The sequence below is a fragment of the Episyrphus balteatus genome, chromosome 3 (genome assembly GCF_945859705.1).
Source record: "Episyrphus balteatus chromosome 3, idEpiBalt1.1, whole genome shotgun sequence".
NCBI classification, from domain to species: domain Eukaryota; kingdom Metazoa; phylum Arthropoda; class Insecta; order Diptera; family Syrphidae; genus Episyrphus; species Episyrphus balteatus.
The window spans coordinates 14,473,992-14,496,716 of record NC_079136.1 but is presented as its reverse complement, the minus strand read 5'-3'; the positions used below and the strand labels follow the sequence as shown (position 1 = coordinate 14,496,716).

The 22,725-nt window shown below is 28.0% G+C and overlaps 1 protein-coding gene across 9 annotated transcripts in view; it reads right to left on the bottom strand.

The window, feature by feature from the left end:
* The window catches only part of LOC129915632 (tropomodulin), a 175,792-nt gene that overhangs the window by 42,782 nt on the left and 110,285 nt on the right, over positions 1-22,725 (bottom strand). Inside the window, exon 1 of one of the 9 annotated variants that reach the window (XM_055995261.1) lies at positions 6,442-6,462. The exons of the other annotated variants lie outside the window; for them this stretch is intronic. Within the exon in view, the coding sequence (XP_055851236.1) occupies positions 6,442-6,447 (6 nt within the window). The 5' untranslated portion in view covers positions 6,448-6,462. Of the gene's footprint in view, positions 1-6,441; positions 6,463-22,725 lie in introns of those variants that run through there. 9 annotated transcript variants of the gene reach the window in all.

Genomic DNA, 22,725 nt, shown 5'->3' with positions numbered 1-22,725 from the left:
ATCCACCCGTTTAGGCCCTAGCTCGATGTACAGATGGACGCACAGACGCACAGACGCACACACGCACAGACCGACGGACGGCATGACGAAAACCACTTTTTTGATCTTCTCCATCATCGTAATGTTGGTTTTGATTAAAACCTCGATTTTTTTTTCTACACGAAACCAATACTTGCCCTAGAGCAAGTAAAAACATAGCTAGGTATGAGAAATTAATTTCCCCAGAAAGTATGCAATTTGAAAATTCAAAACGATTAGACTTTTCTTTTTAAATGTATTGTAATCTTATTTGTAAAACCAAAATTAAAAAAAAAACGAGAATTTGATTAAAAAAAATTTAAATTTTCTTTTAAAAACCAAATTTCGTTGAAGTTCAGAAATTATAAAATTGTTCTATGGGATGTGCTTTTATATTATTGATTTTCGAAAAAAAACCTTTTCCATAAAAAAAAGACGTCCCTTACTATGGCGGACACTTTGTGGCGGAATAAGAAAACATGTATCTCCTTAATTGTAGCTAATTAAATGCTAATTTGTTACGCAAGTCCCAATTTTGTAGCTCAAACCGTTTTTGAAATATTCAAGATTTTGTTTTAAAAAGACAGCTCAAAAGTAGCCTTTCAAAATCCAAAAAAATGCGAAATTCAAACATTTTTTTTTGCACAAATTTGAAGTAACCTAAACTAAGACGAAGTCCGAAAACCTCGATTTTGTAGCTCGATTAGTTTTTTTGTTATTCAATATTCCGCTAAAATAAGACTCAATTTCATAGTAACGGTCAAAATTGGGGCTTATATCAAAAATAATGTTTCAAAAGCTACAATTAATGGCAAAAGAAAAAAATTAAAAAAAATTTTTTTTTTGCCAAAACTTTCTTAAACTATTTTTAAAAATGATAATAAATATGTATTATTTGTAAATTTCGAATAAAAATTGTTCAGCTCTTAACGAATTATACGGGATTTACTTAGAAAATATGCCAAATTTAAAAAAAAAAACGTTAACGCTATTTTTCTGTAGGTACTCGAAATTTTCGAAAAAATAAAAATGCAGTTTTGTTTAAATCAGTTGAACGTTAGGTCCGATTTCGAAAAAAATTTCAATATCTTGATAATGAAACTTAAAAGGTGATAGGTACTTAAAATAAAAAAAAAAGGGTGTTGGAAATTACTCAAAAAACAAACCCATCCGTTTCGGTCTTACCTTGATGGGTTCTTGACGAAAACTTCAATAAACTTATTCAGCATTGTAATGATGGTTTTGATACCACACATTTCTTTTGCCCCAAAACCAATACTTGACCTTTTAGTCCAGAAAATATAAGTGCTAAAGTTAAAAAAAAAATTAATTCATGGATTTTTATGATTATGGTATCACTCTCTGGTTCAAAGTCCATTAAGCCTAAGCTCCCTCTTTTGCCTCTTTTAACCCTCTGTCGGCACACGGGTGCGAATTTGGCAGGACAAAAATAAAAAAAAATACGATTTTTCAAAAAAAGTGGTCACAAAAAAATCTCTTTTACGGGTAAACATATATTTTTTTGAAATTGTGAATGCAATATTCGAATTCCTCGGAAAATTCTACATCAATTTCATATATTATTCTCTATAAAATATTGAGACCGAAAAAAGTTCTAGCGACATGAAAAAGTATAAACCAAATTCGCAACCGTGTGCCTACCACGTCACAAAAAAGGTGTGCCTACAGAGGGTTAAGAACGCATTTAAAGTACAAGAGCAGGTAAGAAGGTAATGTTTGACTAAGTTTGAAAATTGTTGATGCAGTCAGATACTATCCAGATACTTATCCATTCAACCGAAATGAAATTTGAGTTCATATCTTACGAAAAAAATAATTTAAATTTTCCCAGAAAAGTTCTCAGTTATTTTGTTAAGATTTATTTTCCATAGTTCATCATTATTAAATTCTCATATAAAAATTGTTATCAAGGTCGAGAAAAAAAATAAGCTGTTCCTCAACGATTTATTTGACAAATTTATAATTATTTAAGTGCTTGCAAAAGTTTCAAAACACCCTTAAGGAAATAGCCGCAGACATTTACCAATCTCAAGAAAATCAATTCATAATTAGCAAAAGTTTCAAAACTAAAGTTATATTCACAAAAATTATATTACCCTAAATTACAACTTTCATTTAAATTTAAGAAGGCAAACTTTCATCGCGTTGCTGTGGTATATAGGGAAACCCTTAAAACAAAAACCCAATTTCCAAAGTTCACTAAAAAACAATTTAACACTTTTTGATTGTATCAATTTTGCAGCAAATTAATCTCGATAAAATTTGAAACTAATAATTTGAAAACTTTATGGAAACAAAATATATAAACTTTTTTTTACACTACCCAACTCTACAGGTATTAACAATGACGACGATAACTTTGCATAAAATTTAACAAAAGGACGAAATAAAGTGACACAAATTACTTCTCCAAATAACTTAAATTCCTTATACTCCTATACACAAAAAATTCCAACAAGATATTCACTTAGTGTCGTTGTTATAGTTTTGGTGATTGTATTTTATAATATATTGTTTGACTATAAAATTAGGGTTCTTAACTTCTAAAACATTCCTGTCGTCATCGTCAACAGCGCATGAATAGGTCCTCTTCTCACTATAATATATAATTTCCCATATAATCCAAAAAACGTTTAAATAAAATTGTAAGTTCCATACTTAAACTCTTTCCAATGTAAAAGTAAGGGCGCAAAAAGAAAAAGGGGCTGTGTTTCACTTGAGAAAATGTTATAAATAATTCCTAAAGCAAATTAATGGGGCGAAATTCCTAAAACCTCTTTGCTTTGTTGGTCCATGTGATGTACGAACATGTTGTTGGTTGGTTGGTTTGGTACCTAGTTTATAGTTGGAGCTAAAGGAGTAAAAGTACACCCTTATGTTACAATTTTGAGAAAAATTTCCAAGTGAAAACTTTGATAAAATCATATCGGGTAAAGTGGTTGGCATTTGAAGGGTCTCAATATGATGATGAGATATCTTGTTTATAGTTTGAAAATACTTAAATATCTTAGAACGGATGGAATTTTAAACGTCTTTTTGATTGTATTTTTTTTTTTTGTAAGACATTTTGTGTATATAAAAAATGCAAAACTAAAAGGCTTGAAAAAAGCTCATTCAAAATTCAAGATATGTTATACAAAATAGTAAACGGATGGAGCGGTAATATCCAGTTTTAATTTTCACTTGATAAATCGATGAACCATGGCAGCATCCACGAAAAAATAACGCCATTTTCTCCCGTACCGCCTGAAATTTTTTTACCAGTTTGGTATAAATTGCAATTCAAAATTAATAACAAACTATTAGAGATAAAAAAAAATTCCTTTAGCTTATTTGAAAGGTTGTAACTTAACCCTCTGTCGGCACACGGGTGCGAATTTGGCAGAGCAAAAATAAAAAATATACGATTTTTCAAAAAAGTGATCATAAAAAATTCTCTTTATAAGGGTGAAAATATTTTTTTTAGGAATTTTGAATACAATATTCGAATTCCTCGGAATATTCTACATCAATTTCATACTTGATTCTCTCTAAATTATTTTGACCGAAAAAAGTTCTAGCGACATGAAAAAGTATAAACCAAATTCGCACCCGTGTGCCTATCACGTCACAAAAAAGAGGTGTGCCTACAGAGGGTTGAAGATGAATACTAATAAAGGATTTTTAAAAATCCAATCAATAAATAGGGTAAATCGGGGTAAAAGGAGGTGCTTGAAAATAATGTTATTTTCCAAACGGTAGACTGTAGTGAGTGAATTTTTTTATATCGATAAATAAATTTTTGCAGGGCAATTGAAAAAATTCAAAACCAAGCTATGAACGATATTTCAAAAACCAAAGAGCAGACCATCGATAAAATGGTTATTTTGGGTAGGGATAGTTTTTTCAACAATTTCAAAGACGCCATTGCAAAGTTAATAAAAAAAAATAGGCGTCTAATAGAGATTTTTTTCCAAGAACCTAAATTTCGAAATATGATTTTTTGGAGAAAACCTACTTTGTATGGATGTTTTTGGGTAATTTTTAGTTTTTTATGAATTCTACACAATCTTAAATTGAAAAACTTTTTTTGTAGGTGTCGTACAGATATAGTTGAAACATATTTTTAAAAAGGAAGAAAGATGGAAGAAAAAAAGTTTTTTTTTTTGATTTTTTGATGAAAATTAATTGTATTAAAAAATTCCAGTTTTTTTTTCTAGATGTCTTACAAACATGATTGAGTTGAATATTGAAAGCTAAATAAATTTATTATAGATTGTCATGTTAAAACATTGACCAAATGATGTTTAAAAAAAAAGTTTGTTCACTTTTTTCATGTAAAATGTGTGATTTCAAGAAATAACTTTTAAACTTCTTACAAAATATATAGACTTAAGCAATGGTAAAATTCTTTAGAAGATTTCTATATAAGGTTGAATGAAGGTATGATTTTGTTTTTATACTCTTGCATATAAAAAAAAATTAAAATAATGAAAATTGCTAATTTTTACTTTAATTCACTTTCATTAATTTTTTTCGTTTTTTTTTCATAATATACCTAAGAGTAGCTTCGAGAAATTATATAATTTTAATTCTTGAAGCTTGATGACCAAGATATTGATTTTTTGAATTACCCAACTTCCCAAATAAAAAACTCAATAACCTAAAGTCTAAATATATGAAATATAAAAATGTAGTCCAAGTCATCTATTGAGTCTTAGCAGCTCAACGAATCCTATTTATCTTTTAAGTCCTAACTTTATATTCTCTTTGCTTTGACAATATTTATCGGTCGCATAGATAAAAACAGAAACAAGTCTCTTTGGTCCAACTAAAGCTCTAAAACAACCAGAAAAATAAAAAAAAACACAATAAAAGTCAATAAAGACACATAAAAAAAGGATCAAATTTATCCTAATCCTATGCAAAACAATGCCAAAGGATACCAAATAAGAACTTAATGAAATTGCCTGACCTAAATAAATTTCTCTTGCCAAAAGTTTACTACTAACTCCATTGGTCCATTCCATACATTGTTTTTGAGACCGCTTAAAAACCTATCATTTAACAATTGTGTGGCTTAAAGTGAACATTTTATAAACACAAAATAAAAACCCAATTCTGTGTTTTTGTTGTGTGAGAGAAAAATAATTGAAATCAATGCAAACAATTTCACATCATATTGGAAATAAGCCAACAAAACAAAAACACACACATGGTAAAGCATTTTCATTATGCCAAGACCGGAAAATTAATAGTTTTGTGCTGCTGCTTCTGTTTTGTTATTGAAACCAATCCACTTTGGTCAAGCTATTTGCTATATATCGATAAAATTAATTGATGTATAGTTTTTTGTTTTTAAACTTCAATCAATGATGGTCTGTCTGCGATATCCTGATTCAGCATCATGGTTCAACTGTTAATATAAATGATGTTATACTGAACAAGCTTGAAAAAGGAAAACAAACATGGAAACACCCCACGCCATTGCAACTTAAAGTGGCTTCCTTTAACTTCCTTTAACAAACTTAAAAAAAAAAAAAAAAAAATCGATTTCATATTTTCTCATTTTATATTGAAATTTTCATTATTAACACCAAGCACCGCGATTACCGCGACCGACAAGTCAAACTTGTCTGTGTTTGGATAAGAGGAAAATAAAACAACCAATATAACCAGTGGAAAATAATAATAAATGAAAAGGAAAACCGTTTAATGTTTGTCAATATCGGTCCACGTTTATCTCTAAATATTTGAAATTCGAGAAAACCGTTAAAATGTTTACATTGCTGTACTCATCTTGTAGTGACAGTCTTTAATACGGCTGGATTATTGAACTTTTCGGGGGCCCAATCAAGTTTTTTGGCTTGCGTGTTATTATGTACTGTGATAACAAATTGATAACAATGTTTTTTTCTCGATAAGAAAATACATTTTGAAACTTTCTGGTTTAGTCTGTTTAATAATAAACAAAAAACATTTAAGCAGTAGTTGAAAGCTGAAGAAGACTTTTCGCCTTTTTGGGCAAGAAACTAAAGAAAGATTTACTAATATGTATTACCTAATTTTCAAGAAAATTGAAAGCCTGAAAGCGTTTATGAAAAAAATACATGGAATAGTTCATGATGTTTTTTTTTTTTTATAAGAAATGTAAAAAAGTATAAAAATGTTTAGAAAATAACGCAAGCACCGACCATTTTGAATGATTTTTACCACAAAACAAAGTGATGGAATTTGATTTCTTGTATAAACAAATTTTCTAAAACTTTGCAAAGTAAAATTTGATATGACGAAATTTAAAAAATGTATCCAAAAGTTTAAAAAAAAATTGATTTTTGAAAAAAAATTGTGTTGTTTTCTTTTTTAAATCCAAAAATGTTTTTCGTTAAAATTTTGTAGAGCTTTAACATTAAAATTACTTACGGCCATTTGCTGAATCAAAACTAAAATAGTTTACGTTGAACATAAACTCTTATTCTCTACTTTTTCCTTTGCGTAAACTTTCACGTAAGGACTTATGTTGAACATAAATGTTTAATTTTCGATTCACAGCTCCTGAAATCAGAAAAATCATTTACCGCTACAACCCTTCAACAAATATCGAGACATTACACTGAAAAAAAAAACGAACAAAAAATCATTTAAAAAAATCGAAAAAATATAACTATTTTTTTATTCCATCACTTTTTTTATATGACAACCTACAATAAATTTTATACCATCTGAAAGCTTATTGTTTCAGCTCAAAATATTTATATCGACCATGTCTATATATTTTGTGGAGCACGTACAGTTATGTGTGATATATTAAAAGAAAGGTAATATTATCAGCATGCGTATTAAAGTTAAATAAATTTGTTATGTGCTCTAGATCAAAAGATATAACGTGTTTAAAAAAGAACATCTTTTCACCGTTATCTCAGAATTTTGAATATGAAATTAATTGAAGTTTTGCACAATCATAATTTATTTAATTATCTATCCACTATACAAATTTCATTCATCTATCTATTAAAACAAAAAAGTTATGATCAATTGATTTTTCGTGTCGCTTTTTCGTTTCATCTTGTTTCAAATCACTACGATACTAAAGAAGTTTTCACTTCAAAAATTAATCAAAATCGTCACAGCAGCCGTTAGTAACGTAACAATAGTTTTGGTCCGTCAAAAAATTACCCCTCTAGGAAATCATTCATAAATGTTTACACTGTTATAGGTATAGAAAAAATTTTGATACCCACTTTTTTGGCATTTTCTATCATCGTAACATCATGTCTATGTCTGTTGTAAATGCAACTGAAAAGTTAGGTACTTAAATTGACAGATGATAATCATGATCATTGTGGTAAAAGACCAGACGAATTACGTTAGCTCGTACTTTTATCATACAAAGAAGATTAATATTTTGAACATTAATCAATGTCAACTTTTTAATTTATACATAATCTTCGCTGATAGCGATTTAATAACAAACGAAGAAAAGTTAACAACTTTGTTTTTAAAAATGCTTGAAGCAACTGAACTTGAATCCTAGCAATTTAAGTGAAATGAAGAAAGCGTTGGCTTCATTAATGAAAGAAAATTGACATTAGTACTTAAGAAGTTGTGGCACTACTTTTGTCTCGTAGCCTGTTCATCACAGTAAATTTTGAGCAATTACTATGGATATTTTTAAGATCCCTTCATTAATTGTTCAGCTAGAACTTCTTAATTCCATCTAGTCTAGAGACTACATATACAGGGTGTTCCACAGTCACCGCCCCAAACGAAAACCATGGATTCCTGAGGTCATTTTAAGTCGAAAAACTTATGAGGTAATTTTCTCGTTTTCGTCCCGTTTTCGAGTTACCACGGTTTTTTATGATTTTTGCTCTCTTGTCCTTTTGACTGGCCTTATCTTTGCCAAACTACGTTTGATTTGAAAGATTTTTTTTACAACCAATCAAGAATTTATTACAGTTTTATTTGTCTCAAAACTTTTTTTTCTGCGGACAACAGTTTCTCCACAATTTTGCATCAAACACAATTTTCATCGTTTTTTAAGTTGTTTTTTACACTTTCATATCATCTAATTCAAAAAAACACGTTAATGAGTATTAATTTTTTGTGCTTTTTATTAAAGCCCAGTTTATTTTCATAAAAAAAATAAGTTTTATTTCATAAAAAAGGCTACTCAAAGTAATTAAAAAAAATAAACAAACTGAGTGAATTAAAAAAAAATATAATTTTTAAATAAAAATTAATTTAAATGAACTAAAAACTTTTTCTGAGCTATTGTGGTTAAGAAAAGAACAAATAGATAGTCGATCTTAATTTTCAGACAAAGTTTTTAATTTTCCCAAATTTTGTTTGAAAGAGTCACTCTATTACGATCAAAATATTTTAAGCTCACAAAATTAAAAACCGAAAAAAAAAATTGTTTTGTGCTTCTCGATACTCACAATAACTTAATACAAAATATTGAAGCCTTTGAGAATTTGTGTAGATAATTATGTAAGTTTGAAAATAAATTTCCGTCCCATTTTTATTTCGTCAGAATCGTCATTTTTTGACTATTCAAAGAAAAGTTTTCAGACAGAGAAATATTTCCGCTAAAATCTTCCTTATCATCAGTCACACTAACATAAAGAGAATAACTATCAATTTAATACATATAATTGAAAAACTAAAATTTTTTGTTGATCAAACACTTATCTTGTTGAACTAAATTCTAAATTTCAATGACTTTTTGGTAACTTATCGAATAAGAAAACAGTTCTTTAAAAGTAATACTTGATGCAGAATCCCAGTTATGAGACCGGATTTGGGATCAGGGATCAAATTATGATAGTTATTTAAATAAAATGCACGACTGGGGTCGCACGTACTTGCTCTTGCAGTTTAAAACACTTTTATGTTAGTTTACTTGTAGATTTTTAGAGCTGCCTCTATATAAAATTAAAGAAATTTTGTTGATGTTGGGGAAGAGCCGACATTTAGGGCAAAATTTTGTTAAATGAAAAATAAAAGGTTTTATTATTTAACTTTTTTTGAAAAAAAAAAAAAAAAAAATAAAGATGCAGTTTTATTGCAATAGGTTTGAATATTATGTTTGTAAAGTTTAATCAAAATCGTTAGAGCCATTTTCGAGTTATTTGGTATAATCTGAAAAAATTGTATGGGAGGTACACTTCTTTGACTTTTTTGAGAAAAACTAAAAATGCAGTTTTGTTGCAATCGCTTTGAATATTACGTCTGCAAAGTTTAATCAAAGTCGTTAGAGCCGTTTTCGAGTTATTTGGTTTGAATTGAAAAATTTGTATGGGAGGTACACTTTCTAAGCGAGATATAAAAAAAAAAAACAACTTTCAAAATTCCATAAAAATCATCTGTACCAAATTTGAAGAAAATCCGTCCACCCGTTTAGGCTGTGGAAATGTGTACAGATGGACGCACAACCGCACAGACGTTCAGACGCACGGACGGAATTGCGAGACCCACTGTTTTGGAATTCTCCATCATCGTAATGTTGGTTTTGATTAAAACCTCAAATTTTTTTTTCGACACGAAACCAATACTTGCCCTATAGAGCAAGTAAAAATTGTGAAACAAACTACATATATCAAATTACTTCCGAAATATCTACTAACAAATCAGCAGCGTTTACACGCAATTTTGAATTCACAGATTTAAACTGATCTTGATGAAGTTTCCACCACTTTTTCACTCTATATTGATTTTATAAGAGTTGAAAAAAGTAAAATTTAATAACAGCAAGACAACTCCAAACTGCTTGAGCCCTCTTATCCATAAAAGTCAGTTAAACATTTGTTATTAAAAATCCGGAACTGCTGTTTTTATATATTAATAGCAAAAGACCACTTACTGACGATTACTCAATCGATTTTTCCTAAAAGTGGTAGTCATTGGTTAAACGGAGAGAAAATTGGTATGTATCTTCTTTTTCATCTCAACAACGCACAAACGAACGACGGAAATGTTTGTTGTGTATCAACACAATTTGTAGCCCCCCCGGTAGCATGGTACATCAACTCAACTCTGGTGGTCCTTATAGTCAAGTGCAAGTCATCAGTTTTGTGGTGCATCTCTATAAACATTATACGAGTCTTATAGGTATGTTGTTTGTTTGACTTAAGATCAATATTTTAAATTCCACAAATAAATTGCAACCGCATCCACAGGACAGGTGACATTTGCGGCCAACCAGTTTGTTCGAATTAGGTGAGCCACTCTGAAATCTGAACTTGTTGCTTCTTTATTATTTTCAATTTTGTTGTTTTGTTGTTATTGTGAGACCTTATAATTTTAAGCGCACCGTTTTATTTTGTTTTTGCTTTTTAACTTTTTCTTTCTTTTTATGGAAGAAGATGAGTCTCTATATAATATTTTTTGAGGTTATTTATTTTATATCAGGTATTTTCACCGACATTTTTGTTGTTGTTTTTGCTTTATTGTATTCTTCATTCTGGTTAATATTTTTTTATGACTTCCTTTGTCAATGTGAGCCCAGAGATCGTTTAGATTTTATTTTATTTTACTTTTTTTTTTTTTTTTTGCTTTTCTTTTTATTTAAGAAGAGAGAAAGTATAAGAGGTAAGCAATATAAAGGTTAATGAGGATGGGATCTTATTTCATATTGTATTAGGTACCTACTTATTTGTAGGAACTTTTTTATGTGTAGGTAGCTTTACCTGTATTCAAAGTATTTTATTTAGTTGTTTTGAAAGTGTTTTTTTTTTTTTTTTGTTTTATTTTTTTTCTTTGGAGTACAAAGATTGAGTAATAAAAATATTTTTTTTCGTGAAATGGTCATAAAAGTATTAAGATTGAAGAACCTTTTTTTTTTCTTAGAAGAAATTTACATAAATTAGAATACTTTTAGTACCTAATTTTGAAGTTTTCTCTAATCGGCTTATCAGATGCAATTTGATGTTTGTTGAACATACTTTTTTTTAATTGATTTAAAAAAAAAAAAAAAACTTTTTATTGTTACTTGTTTCAACTTAAGTGCATAATTTTAATTAAAATTTAAATGAAGAGATAAATTGAAAAGTAATTTTAGTAAATCGACTTTTTGTCAGTTCAGGGCCAAATCAGTGTAAATATTGTCAACCTATATCAACATTAAATTTGGTAGGCATAGTACTCCAAAACTTCTATGGGCAGACAATTGAAGTGGTATATAGATGGAATGAACAAGAACTTGTCTGTGAGGTTTCAAACCGAAACAGGAAGATTTGCAATGAGAAAATTTTTAATTTTACTCTTCATTGAAGACCGTAGGCACTGACTAGAAAATAAGTTAAAAATTTAATTACAAGACGACATTGTTCTTTTAGCATACTCATCTGCAGTTGGTAGCACTGGTCGGCTACGAAAATAGAGCTAGAACCAAACCATACTTTTCTAAAGGATCCGAAAAATTTCACTGGCACGCCACGTTTTTGAAATACTTAAATATTAACAGGTCAAAAACGCGGTTTTTGGGTACATTTGTACATTTCTTATGCAATTTCAAAACGCAATATTTTATCGTCCTAAATATATTTAAATTTTTTTCAAAATTAGTTTTTTTTCTCAAAGATATTGCTTGCAAAAAGTAATTTATGATATCTCAAAATCTTAGTACATATTCATAATGAATGGTTTTTTTGATCCAAATTGCTACTTCTGATTTGGATTTTGAAAAGCAACATTTTAAGGAAAAATGTACTTTTCCGATTAATCATAAAAAAGAACTTCATTGAAAATTAGTTTTTGAGACTTAATAGTGAAAATAGAGAAGAGGTTAGCTCAAAAGTCTTCGGCAATTTGGTCTGTTCTGTACTCCATTATTTTATTAATAATAAATACCGTTTAAATTTTAGATAAACCAAAGAAAAATCAAAAATTTTTAAAATTAGGAAAAAAATATCCAACATTGGTATGAAAAGTTTTTTTTTTCAAAATTTAACTTTTTTTTTTAAACTTTTAATTTTGCCTTGGTTTATCTTAAATTTAAACTATATTTATTAATAAAATATTCAAATTAACTCAAAAGAATTTGATTTTTCTAATAAAAAAGTGATTGCGAGTACATCATTTTGAGCTGCAGAAATATGGTGATTTATTTCATCTCAAAAGTTCAAACCCTCACAACAGAAAAACTGTTTCATAAATAAATCTGTCACCTTGCAGATTAATTTCAAGTATTTAAAGCTTCAATAATTGAATCATTTTTTTTTTTTTCAAAACATGATTAGTCCATGATTTTAAAATTTTCAGGGGAAGAAAAAAACGTTCTATTTTCGTTTGATGTGTGTAGCAAATTTTATAAAATATATATTCTGTAGAACTTTTGCCTAGCTTCAGAATATTGTTTCTTTTTTAATTTTTGGAGCTATAGATAAAAAATAAAAACACTTACTTATCATACTTAGAAAATAAACGAATGTGAAATTAGTTTTAAAATAAATATACAATTTTGTTTTCAGCCGCAGTCTATCAAAGAATTGTAGCTATTTGAGATTTAAATACAATATTCAGAGTGCTTATTTAACTTTAAAGACACTTAAAACTTACTTAAAAAAACGTCCGGACTTATCCTGTTTTTGATGCTAAAAAAAAATTTCGCGTAGCTGAAAATCGGATATAGATGGAGTGAAAACTTCATATTTTGAAGATATACCTACGCGGTTATCCCTTAAGTAAAAATTTAGCCAAAAAAACGAATTTTGAAAAAAAGTGGACTTCTCGTGTTTTGAAAATAAATGATTCAATTAAGCCGCAGTTTAATCCTAAAACGCATAGATTTAAAACAGCGATACATTTTCTAAAAAACCGTAAAAATGCCTATTTTGATAGCTTTTTTTAATTGATCTCAAATGTGAGATAACATTTTTTTACAAAGTTAGCTTAATTTCTTTGTAGAGAATTAAATGAAATTTTTAAATATATATTCTTGAATTTTCTGTAACGTAATCCTTTGTTGAGATCTTGATAATCAAAGTCAAAAATATGGTTTTTGGTTTGATGACTGATATTGCAGTCTAAAAAAAATCGTAGAAGATGGAAACAAAAAGAATCTTGAAAAATAATAATCACATTTTATCATAAAAAATTTTTTAAGATAAAAGTCAACACAAACAAAATTCGAAAAATTTTGGTTTTTGAACAGTTACATTGATTAAGCTATTTTACCATTAAAAATAAAATAATATTTGGTCATAAAATCCTCAAATAAGAAGAATATATCTTTTACATGCTTTTTATTTTGTCATGATACGATAATTTTTTATTTTTTTTTTACTGAAATACAGCCTATCGTATATAGAAAAACATAGCATAATTTCGAAAAAAAAAATTCAATGGGGAATTGCAAAAAATCGATCAAAACAAAATTTAATTACAACTCTTTCGCCATGTCACTCTTTTTTTTTCAAGCAACATTTTTATTTTATTTTCCTTAACCTTTCAAAAATGTTCTAAGAATTCTGTTTCCAAGACTGTTATTTTATTAATGCTACGACATTACTGGAGACCAAAAAATTAATGTTAATTTAAATGACTATCCAGAAGAACCCCAAGAATCAAAAATGAAATGTTTTATGACGCAGATAATGACTAAAGTTTCTTCCTCTTTTTTCTCAAATGACACCCCTAAAATGTCCTTCAAAACAATTTCCAATTAGATAAACAAAAAAAGGCACATCACACCTCTTTTAAAATTCTTTTTTAAATTTTTGCAAAAGAAATACAAAAAAAAAACCCTATCTATGTAATTTACATTTTCATTTTATTAAAAATAGCAGAAAAAAAACAGAAAACAGCCTCCCAACATTGCATTCAAATGTAACCTTTCAAATTAAAATTCCATTGTTTCCTGTGCTAGGGTATTGTTTGAGCCTTAATTTTGAATTCAAAGTGTGAGAAGAAAAAAAAAATAAAACGAAATTAAAAAAGTCTAAGGAAACCAACAAAGAAATTCCATTAAGAATAGTAGAATATACTTTGACAGCCTTGAAGTTAGCTCCTCTCTAGAAATAACTATACGAAGACAAACGAGGATATGACGAGGACGTAAGAGAGCGATCCTGTGCCTGCCAGGCCGGCATCACTCTATTTGCTATGTTTTTTTTCTACCTTTTTCTTTTTTCAAAACTAAAACTTGCTCTGTACGAGTGTATAAAGTCCCTGCCTCAGGGGGATTTAAATTCATTGTAGAAAACTCATAGAGATTTATTTCAACCAGAAAAAAGATACGTTTTCCCAGAGCCGACTCTCAACCCGTCTTATTCTTCTTTACTCCTGTAGAAAGTTTCATTTTGAATATAAAATCCTCTCTTTTTTTGGAAAAAAGAAAAACTTTTACTCTCTAACGAAGAAAAATCTTTGTATGTGTACAATAAACTTCTGTCAAAATGAAGCAAAAATTTTTCATATGCATTCGAATGATGTGCAAAACATTTTCTTGCAAAATCTAATTTGCATTCAAAATAGAGTGACCAGATTTGCAAATGTAAACAAAAAAAGACATCATAATTTTGTTTGTTTTTTCTTTTGTGTTTTTATTCGTTAACTAACCAAAAACTTTGAAGGGGAAACTTTTTTTTTTTGCAAATAAAATAGTTAAGACGAGTAATTAAAAGTCCATATTATGTAGAGTTAAATAAAATTCTATGATGGAGACGACACCATGCAAAATATGGAAATAGGTCACACGTTCTATGAGATCCCAACGTTTAGCATTAAGATGACGTCTATTTAATCAAGGTCAAAAACACATTACTTTTGAAAGAAGTAATTATCCTAATTATTCTAAAATTCATGGTAAAATTGCAGTGATCGTAATTCTCCTTAAATTTTCTTTTATTTGTTATTTTAGTCTTCAAGGTTCAAGAAGAATTACCAAGACAAAAAAAATGTATGAATTTCTTACAATATGGGACACTGTGGTGTATACGTAACTTTTTTTTTAAATAAAATGTATTGTTGTTTTTTCGTAACTGTAGCACATTTTTTTAGATTTTTGACTATTTTAACATTGGGAAGCATTAAAGGTATATTAAATATATTATTTGACACATCCTTTCAATCTCAAAAAGGACATCTTTACATAAAAATGAAAATTGGATAAAAATAGAAAAAAAAAATCGTTTTTCTATTATATATTATTACCAACATTTTCTCTAAAAATAGCAATTATTTTATAAAAGTGCTGCCAATTTACTTTGGTTTTTCTTTGTATCTTCTCTATAATAGCTTAATGGATACTTCAAACAAAAATGCCACCACTAATAACCTTCCATTTTCATTAATAATTATTTTCATATGCTTTAACACTCCATTTATACAGGGTGTCCCAAAAGTAATGGATCAAACGAAATATGCAGATAGGCCAACTTTAGGGCTCTCAGAATTTGGTAACTTGTTCATCCCAAATCCTTACGGTTTTCAATTTAATGCAGTTTTTGTGAATTATCGAAAAATCTCGACTTTGCAACAGTATTTTGCTTCCTCCGGTCATAATTGATTTTTGTTTTTTACAATTCTTTAACTAAAACATTGGCTAATAAGAATAAATAATTATTTAATCAAAATATTTTTTATTTCATACGCCATTTTGCTGCAAATTATGTAACAGTTCCATGTTTTATAAAAACTCAATTTCTTACTTTTATTTGAGAGGAACATCCCGAAAAAAAATTGTATGGTGTGATACTGGTTTATTATTTTAAAAACTTGCCGTGTTATTGCACTTTTCAAAAATGTATAAAAATTTCCAAAGTTCAAATTAGAACGAAAGATATTACAATTTTAATGCAAAAAAACAGGGGTTTTCAGAGGAAAATAACAAACAAAAATCGAGGCTTTTATTCAAAAAGAAATAAACAAACAACAGTCGAGGAAATGTGTTTATTTTTCTTTGTTATTTTTCTCTGAAAAGGCCTGTTTTGTTGCATTAAAATTGTAATATCTTTTGTTCTAACTTCAAGTTTGGAAACTTTTATACATTTTTAAAAAGTGCAATAACACGGCAAGTTTTTAAAATAATTAACCTGTGTCACACCATACAAATTTTTTGCAGTGTGTTGCTCTGAAAAAAATTAAGTAATTGAGTTTTTATAAAACATGGAACTGTTAATTAATTTGCAGCAAAATGGCGTATGAAATAAAAAATATTTTGATTAAATAATTATTTATTCTTATTAGCCAATGTTTTAGTGAAAGAATTGTAAAAAACAAAAATCAATTATGACCGGAGGAAGCAAAATACTGTTGCAAAGTCGAGATTTTTCGATAATTCACAAAAACTGCATTAAATTGAAAACCGTAAGGATTTGGGATGAACAAGTTACCAAATTCTGAGAGCCCTAAAGTTGGCCTATCTGCATATTTCGTTTGATCCATTACTTTTGGGACACCCTGTATACCTTAACAAAAAAAAAAGAGACCTTTCCCAACCACAAAATCTATCTACCTTTCCTCATAACGATCATCAAGAAACCAAAAAAAAAAAAAACATTTTTGTTCATTCTACCCTCTACAACCAAAGACGACGACATGATGAAAAATAATCACCTTGTCTTATCAAATTAGGATTCAACCTTTTTCAAAACTTCAATTAACTTTTAATTGTTTCCGAGCGTTGAGGTCGATTAAAAGAATCACCCCAAAAAAGTGCCACCCTACACAAAATGTGTGCGCAGTGTTCCCCATGGTTAATCTAAGTTTGGGTATTTTTTTTGGACAGATAAAAGACACACAGAAACATAGCACATTTTTATAAATAATGAACAAAAAAAAAATATCATTTACGTTCCCTATTCCCTCTGGGTAGTTCAACAAACTCAAACCGCACATCAATCTTTTTATTTGAAGTGACTTTTTTTCACGCTGTGAACTTTCATTATTATTAGTGAAATTGTTCAAAGCATTAAATCTTGAAATTAACATAAATAGGCTCACTTGGAAAAACTAATTATATTGCTTCTCTTTTTTTGAAATGTCACATAAATTAAAGATGCAATTGATGAACAATACAATAGAAAGAAGAGATGTAGATAATATTAGTAAAAGGGAAAAAAGATATAATTCAGTCAAAGTCACATCTTGCATTAATAAAATCTCATTAAAAAGTCAGATCACGGTGATGAATTGAATTTACATGCGTACAATGATGCCGCAACAATTTTTTTCTCTGATGTGGTCAGCTTGTGGGTGTAATTTGAAATGAGACTGCCCAAATTCCGTTTTGTTTTTGGATCGAATAAATTTCGTTTAATGTTTCAAAGAATATTTGTATTTTATTGAGTTTTTTATAAGGAAGAAATTATAGTTTTTATTATGCGTTCAAATATGATTCAGTTGATTTACGTAAAGTTCGATAACATTTTTATACACAACTGATGGTAGCTGCAATAAAAAACAATATTGAGTAGCTAATATTGAGCTGACAATCAAAAATGACATAATGATGATTATGAAAAAAGTGGGTTTCACAAGTCCGTCTGTCAGGATTCTGTCTGTCTGTATAAGGAGCTACAGCCTGAATGACCAAATCTATTTCAAAGTTGGTTTGTATTGGTTTTCAAGACTTTACAGAGCGGTTTTTTGAATTAATTTTTTTGGACCGAAAATATCGATAAACCAACAATTTGTAAAAGTTTAATTTTATCAAAAACGACTCCAACGGTTTTGATTACAAAAATCAAGTGTTAGTTTTTATAAAAGGTCTATCTTTTATTAAAAACAAGTTTTCTTCAAAAATTGTTACTAAACACGTTAAAATAAAATGAACGACTGGGTTGCACGAACTTGCTCTTAGAGTTCAAGTTACTTACATTTTTAAGACTTTTTATATAGACATTTTTAAAAAATTAAAAAAAAAAAAATAAATAAAATTCGTAATATAAAATCTGAAATTAAATTGCCCCCCCAAAACAAGTATGCAGTTTTCATTGATATATTAAGATGCATTTTTAGAAAAAAAAATTTCAGAATCGTTTGAGCCGTTTTTAAAAAAACTAATTTTTTATAAATAATTTTTTGGAAAAAAAGTTTTAAAATAAAATTGGTATGCCATTCTGTAGAAATCACTAATCAACATCTAAAAACAAAATTTCAAAATTTAATTTTCCAAAAAAAAATTTTCAAAATTTTTTTAAAAATCCAAAAATTATTTTTTTCAAAATTTTATTTTTGGCTTATATTTAAATTATATAAATGCTACTTCACAAAAAGTTTCGTTGAAATCGAAAAAGCGGTTTCGGAGATAATCGGATTTGAAAAAAAAAAAACGGTTCTATGGCAGGTACCGTTAATAATGATTTTCAAAAAAAAATTTTTCATTAAAAGATAGACCTTGTCTTAAAACTATTATTTAAATTTTTTAAACAAAATCGTTAGAGCCCTTTTTGAGCAATTTCAACTTTACTAAAATCGATATATGACAAGTACCGTTATTTTTGGTCCAAAAAAATTAATTCCAAAAATACCTCTGGAGAGTTGCCAAATAATGCTACATACCAAGTTTGAAGTCAATCGGCCCATCCATTTAGGCTGTAGCTCCTTATACAGACAGACTGACAGACAGACAGACAGACGGACTTCCGGGACCCACTTTTTTGGCATTCTCTACCATCGTAATGTCATGGAAAAATGTTATCTCAACTTTTTTTTGTACGAATGCATAACTTGATATATAGTACCTATATCGCAAGTAAAAAAGGGCACCTTAAATCTTACCCTTTTATATGATTTCCGCTAAAAATAATTGAAATTCGATCAAATTAAGTGGTTTTCTCTCTTAAATTAGCACGTTCAAGAAATTAAGAAGATTTGTGGATTAATTTAAGGCCCAACTCATCTTGTCTAATCATCATGTTGAAATCCACTTAATTCAATGCAGAATGGGCTTGTTTTAAGGTGGCCTTTTTTTCTCCGTAATTTTTTTTTTTTTTAAATTAAGGTTTTAAATATTCGAAAAAAATTATTACAAAGTGGCATACGAACTTGATTTTAGAAAACTTTTTAAAAAATTAAACTATTTAGGTTTTTTTTTTCTAAAAATGCTTGCTTAATAAAGAAATCAAATTGCATCCTTTTTTTGGAGCTAAATGCATTGTTCAAGATGAAGTTCACGCTACCCAATCGTGAATTTTATTTCAAAGCGATCTTTAGTTGAACAAAACTCAATGTCCAGATAATTATATTTAATTCATTAAGGGCCAATTTTTCAATAGTCAGTTAAACAGTCAGTTAGTACTTATTCCTAAGGATAGAGAAAAAATCAATTTTTCAACAGGCAGATATAGCTTATTCCTAAGAATAATTCTATCTGCTTCTTTCAGAGACGAATAAAATTATTCTAAGGAATAATTTCAATAAAAATATTGTGTCAGTTGTCAAAGCTGTTTTGAAAGAATTTTGAAAAAAATACAGTGGAAAACAAGAAAACAAAAACAATCATGAATAAAAATGACGTTTAATTTTAAATAATTTGAATTTGACAATTTTTTTTTGTTATTCTGTAAAATAAATTATTCTTGATTGAAAAATTCAATGTTTTTATCTGATTGTTTATGAGCCTAATAACTTTATTCGTCGAACAGTTAACTGACTGTTTATTAGAAGATTGAAAAATTGGCTCTAACAAGCATAAACAAATTTAATACAAAATGATTTTCTGAACATCCATTTTGTTTGATTATTTTTTCTTGACTCCATTTATTGCGGGGATCTTAAAACACGTTTCGTACAAATAAAAATTTGTATTAAATTTCTAATATCTCAAAAAAAACTTGACGAAATTAAAATTAAAATCGTTTTTGAAAAGTATATTTTGGTTCAAAGAAAAAATATAATTTTCATTTTTATTGAGCATTGTATTTTATTTAAAACACATGTTGGCAACGATGGTAATTTTTTGGACTTTGTTTTCTAACTTTTAAAATTTTTTTTTATGAAATGTAAACAATTATACCTAAATCAAAGATCAAGTGTGCCTTTTTAATATCAATTTTGCTAAATTTCTAGCTTATAAACTGTTTTGAAAATGGAAATTCCATTCTAACGGTTATTCTGTCTGCCATTTTGAATAAAAAAAAATGTGGCAGCCTTTTTTTATTTCCTATACTAATATGATTTTTTTACAATTTCATAATTTTTCGCCAGGAAAAATGTCCATGCAAATGATGTTTATCATCAAAAAGCACAAAAGTTTCCACTGCGCCTGTCTGACAACAAAACATATTTTTTTTACTTGGATGAAATAATATTCGCTGTCGTGAAATAATGTTTTTAATTTAAAAAAAAACTTTTATTCTCCATTATCAAGCATCCAAACTACAGAATTTGGATTTTGCGAAACCTAGGTATGGTCGATTACTCGGGAAATGACCTATTCCGGAGCATATACAAAAAAAAAAATTGTTTTCAAAGTCAATAAAACAAAATTCAAAATTTATTGCTCTTTTAATTTTGTCCTCTAGTGATTTTTTTTTAAAGAGACATATCGCTGGCTAAGAATTATAAGGGTGTATTTCATACAAAATACAAAAAATGAGTTTTATACACCAAAATTTTCGTAATTTCAACAGCTTTCAGATAAAATTTAAACAAAAAATTAATGGCGACAGTACATGTAAAAAAGACATACAACTTTCATGATTTCACATAAATGTATTAATATAATAAGGTTCTATGTTATTCAAATTGCTACATAGAACCCTTTTACTGATTTATTTCAAACAAAAAAGTACATTGCTTTAAGTTACATACAACTTTTTTGAAATCTTATAGAAATGATCTTTTTTTTACTAAAGTAAAAATAAAAGCTCTTTTGATGTTTTTGCTGATATTGAACAACAGGGGTGGGATCGGCTAACTTGATAGTCAATAGTTGACAGTCAAAAACGACGATTTTGCTCCATAATTCGTCGTTTTTGACTATACACTATCGACTATCAACTTAGCGGATTTCGCTCCAGGGCTTTTGCTAATTACCAAAGAATTTTTGTATCTCGTTCTGTACTCTTTAAATCAAAATATATACTATCCAACCTTAACTTTTGCAATAATTCATTCGGATTACCTAACCTAGATATTCTTACATCATATTTAAATTAGAGTAATGCTTTTTGTGTGCCAAGAATTGGAAGTGATTTTTTGAAAACTTTTTTTTCATAATTGAGGTTGGGAATTTCCTAGTTCGTATTAATAAACCAAAAGTTAAAGAAACACTTAGATTCCTTAACTTTAAACAAAAGAAGTCAAAACTCAAAAAGTACCTAAAAGGTACCTTCGGAAAAACCTAAATCCGATGGCAAGATATACTAGGATAAAGCAACTGCAAACGAGATTCAGCTTTCACCTTAGTACCCAAAAAACAAAAATATTAAACAAAAAATTAACTAATTTTTTTTAAATATTTAGTTGGAAAATTGAGTATTTTTTTTTTTTTTTTCAAAGGTCAAGATTTTACTCTACCAACCGAAGTGAACTCTTCGTTATATTCATTTTTACAATTATATTAGTTTATTTCTATTAATAGTTTCATCGAATAAATTATTTTTGTTAACTTGAAGCAAATTTACTTACATTATACATGGAGACAAATAAGGCACTTAGAATCAAGATTATACTCCTCTAAAATCCTCTTAAATTAATAAGAATTCTAATAAAAATAATTAAAATTTGTTTAAACTTTGTTAAAATCAAAGTGAACTTCATTTTAACAATAATTTTCTTCTTAAGAAAATTTAAGTGTAGAACCTGCTAAGATTGAAATGATTTTTCATTAATTTTATGTGCATTCTTATTAAAATTAAAATATTAAAAAAAAATTTCTTTTTGGCAAAAAAACATTCAATTGATTTAATACAAATTCTAATTGTTTTTTCTGTATACCTAATTCAACAAAAGCAGGAATTGTTGTTTTCTATAAATGCAACAACGTGATTTGTGGTATGTTTTTCTGTTATTCAAAATAGAATTTCACTGTTTTGTGCAAAACTTCAATAAAATTAAATTAAATTAAAGTCTATTTCACGACGAAGTCACTTTTTTCCATATAAAATCCATTTATTAGAACATGTAAGCTCTTTATAACTATAAGGTTCTATGTTGAACATAGAACCTTTTTCAAATTTTTTTACAAACTTTTTCATAAAAAGGTTCTATGTCATTTTTTAAAAATGCTCATAGAATCCTTTTTTGTGGTGAAATTAATATTTTTTTCATGGTTTTATGATTTTTTTAAGGTTCTTTATAGGATTGCATAAATACTTTACTGCTATGTAACTATTTTATCCAAAAACCAGCCTTAAAAAACTTTGAGATCGATTTTCTCAAAACTAAGGTGAGTTGACATACAACCCTATAATTCTCAGCCAGTGATATTTCTTTAAAAAACTAGACCGCTTAAAAAAAAACTTAAGACTTTTTGAATGTTTTTAAAAAAGGAAATGCAATTAATCTCACATTTTCGTAACCACCATTAAGTTACTACAGAAATTCGTTAAATTCTTTTTCTTTGTTTCTTTCAATTTTGAATGCAGAATAAATAATAAGGCCTCAAGTAGAATTCTATTTCTTTTTGAAAAATTGATATCAACAAAATACAAGATTTATAGCAACATAAATTCTCACTTTACAATATTTTCTGTTGTTAATTCTATGGTCTTAAAAAGTCAGTTAAAAAATCAACTTTCACTACTTTTATGTAAA